A 14,787-nucleotide genomic window follows, 5' to 3' on the forward strand; every position below is an offset into this window, starting at 1 on the left:
CATAGTCATATCACTAGCTGTCCCTCAAAGGAGCTTACAATCCAATGTCCCTACCATAGTCATATGTCACTAATGTAGTCTAAGGTCAATTTTGGGGGAAAGCCAATTAACCTAACTGCATGTTTTTTTGAAATGTGGGAGGAAACCATAATACCCGGAGGTAACCCCACAACACAGGGGGAATGCGCAAACTCCATGCAGATAGTGTCCTGCCCAAGATTTGAACCTAGCGCTCTAAAGGCCAGAGTGCTAACCTCTGAGCCACCTTGCTGCCTATGACCACAATTATATGAAAACACATTACTGCAATTATAAGGCTGCAAATCCTATGAGCTCTTGAAAAGCTACAACACAATGACCTTAATAAAAATGAAGCCTGCAGTAGGAGCGTCAATATTTCGAATTTCACTTTACAGGTACCCTTAGTGAATACCTGATGACCCAGAATTGTTGTAGGGGCTGTTTGTTGATTAAATAAATTCCTTTCAACAGCAATTATTAACGATTTGTACAAGAATGACACAAATTCATCCCAAAACTTTCTTTGTGCATGTACTACAGATATGTTTTATTTTTTTAGCCTCACAAGTTAGACATATTTTGTTTTTTTATTTTTAGTATCCTGATTCCTGGGACATACCCTATATAAGATATAGAAAAACACACAAACTATTAGACTTGCTCCTTCTTACCAGACATAAGTGATATTAGCCTCTGTCGAGCCTCGTTGGAGGCTCTCGGAGTCCGGATTCGGTCGATCCACTGATATTCTGGGTCCTCATTCACCACTAGTTCCTCCACAAATCCATGTATGATCACAGCACGATATGACTTTGGGATAGATGTAGCTGGAAGGTAACAAGAGAAGAAATGTGTAGACGCAGAATTGTAAAACAAAATAAAAGTATAAAATAAAAAAAAAATTTAAAAACATATACATGCATTTTACTAGTTACCTATCATAGGTCCTGCTTTGGAGGTGGATATAAAAATGTCCTAAATGCCGTACATCTTTACCATTTGCCCTGGAGGAACCTTTGAAACATTTTCCAGTTACATGGTACCACATTAAAACCAAATTATTATGGTCAGTGGCAAAATTGCCCCTTACATAATCAATGGCAGACAGAACATCACCTTTACAGATAGCTGAAATAATCACTGGTTTAATGTCTCTGGCTCTGCCAAAGGATGCTGGGCATGTATCATGTGAGTGATAGGGCTTGTGATTTTTCTCTATCACACATTCTCCATGGACTATCACAAGAAGGTGTGCAGAACAACATATCATGTTTGAGGTTCACAACAGCTATGCAGGGCAAATAAATGCAGAATATAATTCTATAATTCCAGAAAAAATATACAAACAACAAACTCAAATTAACCTCCTTGGTTACCCTGAGCCTAGTTCGGGGTAAAAAAACTTGCTGAAAGCGATTACCCCAAACTAGGCTAGGATTATTTAGCTTAGTATATACAGTAATTATATGTATGCATATATGCCAGATATTTTATTTCCCAAATAATGCAGCGGGGAGCAGGCTAGTTCACACTTGTGTAATATTTATGTTGTAATGAATATATTGCAGCTATAAAAGTATCTGCACTTTTTAAAGAAGAGTTCTGAAAAAGTTCAGACTTTGGGTTATTGATAACTAAATTTTCTAGGATGTAAATGGACATTTAGCATCTTCTATCATTTGGCTCTACTGCCCTGAATGTGACGTTGAACTCTGTGCTGCCCGATTTTAAAACTTAACCACACTAGGGAGGTGTTTTAGAAAAATATATTACTATACAGTATACAGAATTACTGCATTTTAAGTATTTTCAGTATTTTTTATTTATTTATGCATTCTTGTTTAAGCTGATTTTTGTGTTTTTATTTAATTTTATTATTACATTTTATTTTTTTTGTTTACATGATTGTGTGTTTAAAACTTTATTATATTCAGGATATCTACTAGACCCTTGTTCAGACATATTTCGGTTATATAAGATACTTTAAGCAGGTTAAATTCATTTTGCACTTATGAGCCAAGTTCTAAACTGGAGTTTGTCTTATAGTTAACAATAGTTACACAGGTTTAAATATAAAAAACTTATTTGAATATATTACAATTGAAATGAAAACAATTTAATGCAAATATCAGAGAAAAAAAATGATGCATGAATATTAGGCTGCATAATAGTTTACTTCACACTAATGAAACAACTAAGAGGGATTTAATCCTATAGGGGAGAAAACCCTAATAAGGATTATCATCTTTAAAGTAACAAATTTTTAAAAACCTGCATTATTTCATTAAAATTTTAATATATTAATGTTCCCACTACAGAAGACACTGTCCGGGGTTTACCAAACTTTTAAATATCAGCTCTTGGGGAACTGACCCACTTAAGAATTTTGGAAAGTAAAACTTGCATATAAAATACCTATTATTGCTACAGTGAACAGATTAAAACAGACTACAAAAAGTGCTTCCTTGAGACTCTACCATAATGACATACTTACTGCAGAAAAACTTTACGCCACAAGAAGATTGTCGGAAACGATTTAAGTCATTAAAGAGATCAACTTTTACCACGACACTGATCTCTCCCCGAATCCCTACAGCAAATAGAAAAAAGAAAACTATAAACTCCCTCTGTTACATGATGAATATACAACAAAACAGTTTAATAAGCTACACAAACAAGAACCATGTAAACTGGGGCCCCAGGACTGATGAACTATGGGGGATGGTTGAGCTCCCTTTCATTTCAATCTGATTCTCTGGTTCTGGCGTCATTCAAGTACACAGATCAGGAATTCTGACTTCTCTCTGACTTGAACAACTGCAAGTCAGTGAGCCAGAAACAGCCAGGTAAAAAGATCAGCGGTCAGAGTCATTGATTTCTACCAGTCTATCCGCCCTTCTTTACAGATTTTTTTTTTCTTGGGGGATGGAGTCATGTGCCCCTTCCCCATACTGCTCTAAGTCCTTACTGAGCATAAAACCATGCTTCTTTGTTTTAGTTCTGGTTCTTTACCATGAATGGTGTCATAAATGGGAAACCATCCAGAGATCACAGTGGCCGCCTCAGTATACAGCAAAGGGTCAATGTCGATGTAGACTTTCCCAATGGCATCATTGGCACTGTATGTATCATGGTCTAAGACTGTGATTTGCAGCGGTTCATCCTGCAAGTCTTCATCATCTACCTGCTCAACAAAAACAGGAAAAAAGTGGGTTAACACTGCTTTTCTTTAGGTGGGAATAAAACACTTTTTCATGAACACCACACTCACCTCAAATTTGAACCATTCTGAGTTCCACTGTGGATTGAGGGATTTGGGGTACACATCTGTTTTAAACGTAGTGTTAGCAAACTTTACCTGTGAAAATACAATGCATATACCAAATAAATGCAATGCACTAATGATACAAGACATTTGAAAAATTAATTCTGCTGCAGGGTCAGTGAACCATATATGCTCCATGATATCACTTATCTAGAACGTGCAGGATAAGGGTCCACCCAGTGGACTGCCAGTTCTTTAAAAAGTAGATAACTTAAACATAAAGTAGATAACTTAAAAATAAAAAGGCATGGCCGGTCAATGTCTGCTACTGGACAGTTATATCAACTCAGTTCACATAGAAAGTTATGGTTTATTCCCTTAAATTTTTACAGATACTGTTAAAGTGAGTACTCAATGTATGAAAGCAATGATAACATTTACCTTCCAGGAATATTTTCTTTTCTTTTAAATATGTAATCAAAAAACCTAAATTTCATCCCTAACATTTCCCGGGTAGTTGCCTGAAGTGTAGCACACATGGCTTATTCAAACGATGCAATACTAATGTAAGACATATCGTATAGACATATTTTACAGTTTGTGTATAACTACACCTAAAAACTAAGTTGTGAGCAGACTTCTGAGGTTCTGTAGAACAGAGGAGACAATGTCTCTTCTGCAATAAAACACACTTATCTGCCCGTTTGTAATCTTCATTGTAGGCAAACCTGGCTACCACCAACAAATGAACTCAAATGGACATGAACTGGACTTGTGCCATTCCAGCATGCCTAATAAACATGGTCAAAAAGACATAGCCTGTCCCTTCTGCAATAAAGAACCTGTCTGCTCACAACTTCTGTTTACAACTCATGGGTTGTAGAGAGAAGAGAAAAGAAAAAAAAACAGCCTCTTCCAAAAGTGTACAAACTGTAAGGATTTTAGCAAATTTCAATGCAGGAATATCATTTTCTTTTTTGTAATACATCTTTCACAATTTAAACCAAGGAAGAATTCATTCTGCTGCTAGATGCATCCCTTTACAGCTCAATGTCTTACCTCTACAAAGGCATCTGTCAGGTCACTTGCTCTGTCCATTACGGGCAAGTGGCGCCCGGCCACAATCTTCACCTTTAGTTTCCCCGGCATCCTTCACAAGGATCCCTCTAGAAGTGGCAAAAAAAATGTCAATGAACAAATATTTACTTAAGTGCTGGTCAAATGGCCTTGGGATTGCGTCAGCGTAAGATACTTCTAAAATCATTTAAACAATACTCCAAACTGTCATCTCATTCTTTTGCTTTATTTGCCAACAGTATTCTGAACAAACGTGATCCAAACCTAGAGATATATATAAAGCAGTAAATCTGATCGGGGTGTAATCGGGTGACCTAGATGGGAAAAAAGATTGACAATCTCACTGCGCAAGCGTGAGATTGGCAATTTTTTTCTCCCATTAAATAAAGGGGTGCTTCTTCAGAAGCAGCAGCCAAGAGTCTCCCGGGATGCATGATTTAGGTATCCCAGGGAGGTTTTGCGCTCCCATTCTGTCTTTATTGTCGTCGCGTTCCTTTAGGATTTTTTTTTTTAGTATTTCTGAAAAAGACGCAACACATCTTGGGAACTGGTGAGCTGGTATTAACTCCCCTGGTGGTGCATTTAAAAATCCTTTAATTTCCCGCCCTCCAGGCACGTACTTGCTGGCATCTGCTTCCCTGTGGATGAAGATGCTGCTCAGGCATCACCAGCTTGCACAGATGCCTGGCCAGCATTGGCAGGAGAAGAGGACGCCGACATGGCTGAAGGTCACCGAGGACGCCGCTGGAACTGGGAACAAGGTAAGAGTTTTAACCTTCCTGGATATACCACCCCGAGTGTGGCTCAGGGTTACAGCTTTTTGCATAGAAAATCCACCCTGAGCCACACTCAGGAATACCGCCAGGGAGGTTAAACTAAAAGTGTTGGAGCTACCAAAAAATGTAATGTAGGAAACAAAAAATGTAATGTAGGAAATGACCAGTCTATAGATGTGGTAGGAGTATACTCCTTTCCTAAGATGACACCAATGCTCCTTAGTGAATGCTCATTGAGTGATGATGTCATCCTAAGACAAGCGGTGCGTTACTGATAAAATAAACAGGGAAATAAAAGGGAAGAATCTGATAAAAAAAAAGAAAACAGTTGCAGCCACCACATCTATAGACTGGTCATTTCCTACATTACATTTTTTGTTTTTGGGTGCTGCTTTTCTCTAACTGAAACTTCATCTTTGAATTTTTATCCATCCAATCTTAATCTGTATACTGATCCCTGATGAAAGTGCCCTGAGACGACGTGTCGGCTTTGTATCTATATTATGAAACACAAACATTCTGCCTCGTGGGAGGGGCTGCTTCTCAGTCTCTGGGATGTCACATTATCATTACTATTATTATTACACAGTATTTTTATAGCACCAACATATTACGCAGGGCTGTACAAAGTCAATAGTCATGTCACTAGCTGTCCCTCGAATAGACTCACAATCTAATGTCCCTACCATAGTCACATGTGTTTTATTTATTACAGTCTAAGGGAAATTTAGAGGGGAAGCCAATTAACCTAACTGCATTAATATTATTATTATAATTATTACACAGTATTTATATAGCACCATCATATTACACAGCGCTGTACAAAGTCAATAGTCGTGTCATGCATGTTTTCTAATGTGGGAGGAAACCCACGCAGACACAGGGAGAACATGCCAACTCCATGCAGATAGTGTCCTGGCTGAGATTCGAACCTGGGACCTAGCACTGTGCGCTATCATCACATGGTACATCAAATTAATAGAATCCTGCCAGCATTCACAACATCCATACCTGAACCACACTGGATCTCCACTTCTAATGTGAGGGCTGTGCAGTGGTTAGTAAACATTCCCCCTCTGTGCTCCCCCCATTGACAGGAGAGACATACAGGCCCCTGGGGGCTGCCATCTTGTGGGCGTGGCTAATGCAGAATGAAATCACCCTGACAGCTCATGTCTGTTCTGTTCCAGAAGCCTTCATGTGAATGATACATCCGGCACAGCCCTCTCTGAGTCATATTTACATGATGCCCGGTCACTCACCCTCTCACAAGCTAGAAATTCTGATTCTCCGTATGCCTGACATCTCTCCCACTCTTACTCGCTCATCCTCTCACAGTTATCAGAACACTTCCGCTTCCGGTTGCTGTCATGTGACCGCGCAGTACGGAGAGACATAGGAGGACAAGACAAGGAATCTTTGCGAATGGAGGGGGCGTGGCTAAGCCTGGTTTCTTCTAGTGAGCTACATGTAGAAAGAATAGACTGTACCACAGGAGCTTACACTTCAATATCACACACTAATATTACATATATTTATATAGCACTGACATATTCTGCAGTGCTGTACAGGGAAACCTATGACAATCATATCATTTTGTGCACCAGAGGAGCTTACACTCCAATAAAGAGGTCGGCCAACTCCGGCCTTAAGCCATATACAGCCTAGCCAGTAGTCTGTTGCAGCCTAACGCCCTCCTGGTCGATCAGCCTAATTCTGGCCGGCAGGGGTCGGCAACCTGCGGCTCAAGCCTCCTTGTTATGCCTCCCCTATTTACTGGGGCCGGCGTTAACACTTCCGCCGCCGGGGTAAATAGGGAACATTTCCTGTCCTCCGTATGCATTGTGGAGGAGAGAGATTTCCCTTGAGGGGCGTTCCTGGTGGGGAGCAGAGTCATCAGCGAGGGACTCAAGATAGAGTCCAGCCTCGTGTGCCTTCTTGACCTCCTGAAATGGCTTAGTAGCAAAAAAAGTTTGCTGACCCCTGTTCTAAAATACCACACTATTATTATTATTATTATTATTATTATTAAACAGGATTTATATAGCACCAACATATCATACAGCGCTGTACAATAAATAGGGGTTGCAAATGCAGACAGATACACTAACATTACACAATTATATTATTATTTATAAAACAAGGAATCTGACATTCCCTCAAACATTCCCTGGTAATTGATTCACACCAGGGAATGCTTGAGGGAATGTCAGATTCCCGGTTTACTTGTTTATTTATTATTTGTTTACATTTAATTCCACTTTAATGTTCAATTTCATCAGGTTTCCCTAACTTCCGAGAACGACTTAACTCCTAAGTCATGTATCATGTCATGCATGGAAGTTATGTCATTTTGAACTGGCCAATCAGAATGACTGAAGATCCTGAACCTGGAAGATGACCGGGTGAAGATGGTGAAGATATTACTTACCCCTTCTGCAATATTGTATCTGCCTGCTTACTGTTTTTTTTATTTTTCACTTTAATTCTGCTTTAAAGTGAATCTTCTGTACCAAATTGAAGGTTAGCTAATCCATCAGAAATGGCTTCCCCAACATAAGTGGTTTTAATGCAGAACTAAACCCACATTGGTGGGGGGTGAGTTTTTGCAAACACTTACTTATTCTGAGCACCAAGCAGTGATGATAAGTTTTGAATTCATCACTTCTGCATCCCCTGAAGCCACCATCTTTGCCGTCATGTCTACTGGTATTCCCTTGGCCATTGTCCAGGGATCTAAGACTATGCCTGGTACTGCTGGTAAAGGAGCTAGGCTCTGCACTGCATAGTGCATGCTAGACGATGAGTATCGGTGTAAGTAGTACAATCCTTCAATTATTGTCATCTGCAATGATTGTTAGTGGTCGTTCTGGATGACCGTTCAGTCACAACTGTAAAGACAGGCTGCTTGATATTTGGGTTCTATTGAAGCGGTTGCCAACCGATGGATCGAGGACCACTGGTAAGAAAATTATGATGGTCTGCCGTATGGACCCGCCCACTCTCCCATCGCAGACTCAGACCTGCTTGCTAAACATTCTGGGGGACAGTAGCGCAGGGCTGTGGACACAACTTTTGTTGCACTACTGTCCGTCCAGGATGTTTAGCAAGCAGGTCTAAACCTGCCATGGGAGAGTGGATGATGTCACTCTGGGGGAAGTTCCATCCCCTTTGAGTGACACACAGCTCCCCATGCATGCGTGGTCCACGTTTGGTGAATTTAGTGGTCCGTGAGGTTGGAAAGGCTGGCCACCACTGATCTATGAAGAGGGGAAGTAGGAGCAGGATGGGTCCCTCTGCAGAATCAAAAAAAAAATTACAGAAGCTTTGATCATTACTGGTCCAATATCAGAGGCCACCTGTACTTGTACAAGAGAACATACTAACAGAGATACAAAGATGCAAGTTTCTGTGTTCTTGAAAAACTAGATACAATTTTTCTTAAAAGGTATAAAAAAAGCATTATTTATTATTTATTTATATTCCTCATGCAATCTCAAACATTAAAATATAAAAAAAAAAAACAACTAGATTTCCGCCCAACATGATAACAGACAATTGCTTCAAGCAATGTAAATCCGGATTGTGTACAGAGCTTTAGGTACAGGGATCTATACATATGTAAAGGATTGTTCATGAAGCATATCAGAAGCCAGAGATATCTCAGACACGCAATGAGAGGGAGGAACACAACAATCCTGCATTCATTGTGTATTTGAAGCGGACCTTCCACCTATTTTAAGGCATTAGTTAATGCTAAGCATTACCAAAATCAAATTCATTTTTTTATGTAAAAAAAAAATGTTTTTTTTCACAATGCCTGCTGACTTAGGTTGTAGTGCCCACAAACCTTTATCTATGCCATATATTCCAGAAGTCTTCAAGCTATTGCGAGGGGTGCATGCAAAATGAGTGCACAAATTGTGAATCTGGCATACAAATTGGCTTATCCACTTGAGAACAGGATGTACATGTGTGGTATGTAGTGGGAGAATGGCTGCATATGCACTCCAGTGCTCTAGTTGAGGGACAATCTTTGCTGCCAAATTCTAGGTATCCACAACATACTTGAACCTAAGAAGAGGAGAAAGTCACGCTGGTGCCAGTAAAAGTATTGGTGGTGTGTAAGAGACCAGGCAGAGACCAATGCAATATATCGTTCGACTGTAAAAGATATATGGAAACATATTGTATTACAATATATATATATATATATATGTGTGTGTGTGTGTGTGTTTTGTTTTTTTTTGTTTAGAAAATACACTTTTTCTCATTAAAAGTTCTTCTTGAGCTCATGTCAATTACTTTGCCTATGCCTATAATATGTCTGCTGCAGGCAGGAGTAATCATTTTCTTAATTTTCTTTCCCCCAATCATTAGGCTGAAACAATAAAAGTCTGTAGCACATCACAATATTAGGGGGTGATCAGGGGCAAAGAATTGAACAATCTCAGTCCAGGATGCCAATGGTGACCCTACATAATGACTTGGCACAGATGGCTTCATCCTGGAAAGAAAAACAGACAAGACAAAGTTAAAGGAAGCACTGTGATTTCTGTAAGGAGTAATAAATATCTGAAAGTGTTACACTTAGTATGGCACTGGTAACATGAAAAAATATATCTGATGGCAGGTCTATTTAAATTAAATAACTGCTGCAGGTTTTCCGATCCAGGATTCTAGAGTGGAGGATGTACTCATAAGTGGTGGCTTTACCATGTATAACTATGTTACATAATTGTAAAACAATGAAGCATCTATGTAATTTCTAAGGGCTTGCCAATATATTAATAGGAGGAATGTTATGTTTAATTGTGTAATGGATTTTGAATGCAACATAAAACAAACTCTTCCATGTTTACATTTTACTCCATTTTCTTTACCTTTTTTGTTCCTTAGAAATTCCTCATTTGGTAACATGCCACTTTCGCACCTCAATCACCTAAAATGAAATTTAACCACTGATTAATACCCAAGTATTATTTTAACAATTCTTTCCTGTTGTGAAATAGCTGTGTGACTCTTTATTGATTCAGCATTTCAATTTTCTGTTCATCTTTTTCACTGAAAGTAAAACCACAAATGTATCATTGTGATTGTATTGTGTGTAACATTTTATTGATGAATATGAAACCATTGGCTTGTTCCAACAGATGGATGATTTGAGGGTCAGTTTCTACCTAATGGCTATGATACAATAACTGTTTGTCACTTGATGATACCAAGGGCAGCATGGTTGATTTAAAGGCTAGCACTCTTTCCTTCACAGCACTGGATCCCTGTGTTTCCTACAAGAATTCCCGTTTCCTCCCATATACCAAAAACAAGTAGGTATGTAAATTAGCGCTAAATTGTGTTAATGATATATGACTATGATCAGGGGTGTAGTCGTAAAAAAAGAAGAGGGGGCATGGTACTATCCATGGCAAGCGCACATGCGCTTTATTGTTTTGTAAACGTGCCTGCCCCACTACACCCCTGCCTATGTGTCACTCAAAGGGGAATGACATCATGATATCAGAACCCGCCCACTCTGTGTTGTTGTGTTTAGATCGACAACTCGCCCACCGCCCTGAGCTTGCAATTCCAAATGGGAGATATGGTCCTTCTCCTGACAACAGGGCCGCGAACCACCAAAGAATTATTTGCAAAATAAGAGTGGGCACGTGTCCGCCTCACTACACCCCTGATATTACTATGGAATTTTTACAACGCTGTGTAATATATCAGTGCTATATAAAAACAAGTTAATAATAATAACACGTAAACACTACTATAGGATTTATTTCTATCATTGCAATATTCTAGCACAGGAACTAGAGGAATTAGAGGAATATAGGAAGTGGATATGAACCATGTGATTGTACTTCTCAAAAACGTTAAAAAAAAATGAATAATATTTCTGAAAACTGCTTACACACCATTTATTAAGCATTGCAAAATTTTGCTCATTGAGGTTTATTAAAGCATTTGACAAGTTCACACAGTGCCCCTGATTCATCATTGAAATCCGCGATCGCTGGAAGCGCGACACTGAAAGTAAAACCACAAATGTATCATTGTGATTGTATTGTGTGTAACATTTTATTGATGAATATGAAACCATTGGCTTGTTCCAACAGATGGATGATTTGAGGGTCAGTTTCTACCTAATGGCTATGATACAATAACTGTTTGTCACTTGATGATACCAAGGACAGCAGTGTTGATTTAGAGGCTAGCACTCTTTCCGTCACAGCGCTGGATCCCTGTGTTTCCTACAAGAATTCCCGTTTCCTCCCATATACCAAAAACAAGTGGATATGTAAATTAGCGCTAAATTGTGTTAATGATATATGACTATGATCAGGGGTGTAGTCATAAAAAAAGAAGAGGGGGCATGGTACTATTCATGGCAAGCGCACATGCGCTTTATTGTTTTGTAAACATGCCTGCCCCACTACACCCCTGCCTATGTGTCACTCAAAGGGGAATGACATCATGATACCAGAACCCGCCCACTCTGTGTTGTTGTGTTTAGATCGACAACTCGCCCACCGCCCTGAGCTTGCAATTCCAAATGGGGGATATGGTCCTTCTCCTGACAACAGGGCCGCGAACCACCAAAGAATTATTTGCAAAATAAGAGTGGGCACGTGTCCCCCTCACTACACCCCTGATATTACTATGGAATTTTTACAACGCTGTGTAATATATCAGTGCTATAAAAATACAAGTTAATAATAACAACACGTAAACACTACTATAGGATTTATTTCTATCATTGCTATATTCTAGCACAGGAACTAGAGGAATTAGAGGAATATAGGAAGTGGATATGAACCATGTGATTGTACTTCTCAAAAATGTTAAAAAAACGAATAATATTTCTGTAAACTGCTTACACAACATTTATTAAGCATTGCAAAATTTTGCTCATTGAGGTTTATTAAAGCATTTGACAAGTTCACACAGTATGAGAAGTGAGACAAAGCATCTAGGCACCAAGACTGCAACAGTCTTATATTAAAAGAACTTTTACTATTACTTATACCCCATTACCTATGGGGGCTTTTTATATAGCAGTGAATGTGACATTTATGAAACATTCCCTGGTGAGGAATCAATTACTGCCATTGCAATGCATAAACCTGGAAGATTCTCCACCAGAGAATGTTTCAATGACTGTCAGATTCGCCCCTTTGTAAATAAAAAACACTAGACCGTGTGAACAAGCCCTGATGTTTCCCCAAAGCCACAGGGTTACATAAGTGTTATATCATCCCACAGCATACCAAACAAGTGCATACAAGGAATATAAACTATAATGCTAACTTTAAAATTCAATCCTTTTTATTTATGAACTTTTTAAAATTTTTAGATAAAGAGGAGAAGAGATAAAATTTCTGTTATTGGCTGCTTTTCCTAGTTTGAGTGACCCCACATTCAGACCTTTCCATTTTGTTTTAAAACTTAATTGTATTACTGGTATCCATATTATAGATGCTGCTTCATATACTTTATTTATTGGGATATAATGGAGCTTTTTGTGTATGCACAGCTTTGTGTACAGGAGTCACACCTCAATGCTGAGACAACATAGCTCCCAAGCACATTCACATGAGTTATGTCTTCTGGTCTGGGTCAATCAAGAGGCTCTGAACCTGGAAGGTGGCCAGGAGAAAATGGAAGTGCCTGCAACTGAAAAACACTGACAGCAATGGAGGGGGTTGCTTTGCTAGGTAAGTTGTCATAATGTGCAAATATGTTGTCATCATGGCAAAAACCTGCCAGGGAACAAAAATGTTAAGATGGTCTGGTGATTTCGTTCAGCTTTCAGTTGCTGCTCATGTGACATCCATACAAAAGAAAATGGAAAAAACAGTTGTAAAAAAAAAAAGTTGTTTTTACTTTAGTGTCTAAATTGGAACTTCCCGTCACTGCCTACTATCACATCGCATGATCTGTCCCTCTGATGCAAGCAGACACAACTACTAGAAATGGCAAAAACTGACTATTCTGGTGGGGATCTGCTGATCAACCATTTTAACACTCTAACTCTGGCCATCCTGACCATTTTAACATGGGGGAACCCCTGAAATAACTTTCAAAGTCAGTGGGAAAAGTGGCCGTTACATTGCTGGCCATTGGGAAAAATGTCACCCTTACAGATCATTGGTGCCACTTAATAAGACCTGGAAGTCACAAACTGCTCATTGTTCATGGAACGCCTAGCAAGTTCTGGAGGAACCCAAGTTAAGAAAAAATGATCTAATTTATAGGCACCGTGTTTGATCGACAAATACAATGACATATGACTATATAAAGACATATTTTTGTGTGTACACATCAATAAATGTATGTAGGAGTAAAGCAGGAATATGGCCTGGCCATTATTTTTCACCACTGTTATATTGGCTCCAGATATTGCACAACTGGACTTACCTGATGCAATATAACCATGATCATGGGTAAAATCATGGGATCCAATGACATTTTCATCTATTTTGTCACCAGTGAGATCCATCTTCTAAAAGAGGCTTCTGATGGCCACACCGAGTATTGAGTTTTTGCTTGGCAGGTAAATGTTTGTAGTTGGTAAAGTAGAGGAATCAATTTTACCCTATGATTGAGCCTGCAGAGGAATGTATAACTTCATCTGCATCATCTGCAATAATGTTTTAGTATAGTTTAGTTGTATTAGTGTATAAACACAACATGAATGTTAACAGTGAGAACCGTGCACTTTAATGCCCTTCTGGGGCTCTGTACTAAAACATTCACATCCAAGCTTTAAATATTAATGACAGTATTAGTATGTAAAGTAGTACACACTGCCAGGATAATGCTAGGTCTGGAATGACAAAATATCAATTTGTTTCTTATATCTATTTTATTGCATTCAGATAAATTTCTGACCCCAAAAAGGATTTAAATCCCCTTATAAGTGAACATTGAAACAAGTCTGGCCAAACTTAGCAAGATGTTTTGTATGGTGGGAAGAAAGCAGATCTGCCTGTTGCATGAACTTCATGATTTGTATTTAAGAACTTACCAGAAGGCCATATTATCATTAATTATAACATGGTTATGGTCTTGCAGTCTGAGACAAGATAAATCTTCATACATATGGAATGACCATTGCTGATGTTCTCATCCCGTGAATTGGATTAGGAATAGAACATTGAGTAAGATTGTATATTCCTATTTCTGGTGATTGTATACTTTTCTGATAAACCTTTAGAGCAATACTTAAAGGAACATCACACACTCACTTCATCTTCCTAGCCTGGGCAATTTCTCCTATCATCAGGAGCTTCTACTCTGCACCTTTGCATTATGTAATCAGTTTATGTCCTGTAGTTCTAAGGGGATTCTGTGAGATTTTAACACTCAAACTATCTAGGGACAAGGATCAGTTGTGATTTATTTGTTCATAATACTCACTATAGTTTACATTATCATTGGAAAGAACTTGCTCCACTCCTCTCAACAAGACCTGAAAGGGGTGCTGTCTCTCCTCAGTGGATGTGACTTAGGAAAGCTCTCCAAGACTGGAGACGATAGACTATCATGAGAGAACCTGGAGGATCCAGCAAACCTGGAATGGAAAATGATTTGTGATTACTTTGCTTATGTTTTCAGTCCTGGACCAGATCAATTCCAGGT

The 14,787-nt window shown here is 38.9% G+C and overlaps 1 protein-coding gene across 7 annotated transcripts in view; it reads right to left on the reverse strand.

Annotated features, from left to right (window-relative positions):
* C2CD5 (C2 calcium dependent domain containing 5) overlaps positions 1–6,504 on the reverse strand; it is a 47,981-nt gene extending 41,477 nt beyond the window's left edge. For all 7 annotated transcript variants that reach the window (XM_072399920.1, XM_072399921.1, XM_072399919.1 and 4 more), the window contains exons 1-6: positions 6,402–6,504; positions 4,346–4,452; positions 3,293–3,379; positions 3,034–3,205; positions 2,516–2,611; positions 693–848 (exon numbers count right to left, since the gene is read on the reverse strand). In XM_072399920.1, coding sequence (XP_072256021.1) covers positions 693–848; positions 2,516–2,611; positions 3,034–3,205; positions 3,293–3,379; positions 4,346–4,435 — 601 coding nt within the window. In that variant the 5' untranslated portion in view covers positions 4,436–4,452; positions 6,402–6,504. The remainder of the gene's footprint in view (positions 1–692; positions 849–2,515; positions 2,612–3,033; positions 3,206–3,292; positions 3,380–4,345; positions 4,453–6,401) is intronic.
* Between the last annotated feature and the right edge of the window lie 8,283 nt (positions 6,505–14,787).

This window comes from Pyxicephalus adspersus, chromosome 2 (assembly GCF_032062135.1).
Source record: "Pyxicephalus adspersus chromosome 2, UCB_Pads_2.0, whole genome shotgun sequence".
Classification (NCBI taxonomy): Eukaryota; Metazoa; Chordata; class Amphibia; order Anura; family Pyxicephalidae; genus Pyxicephalus; species Pyxicephalus adspersus.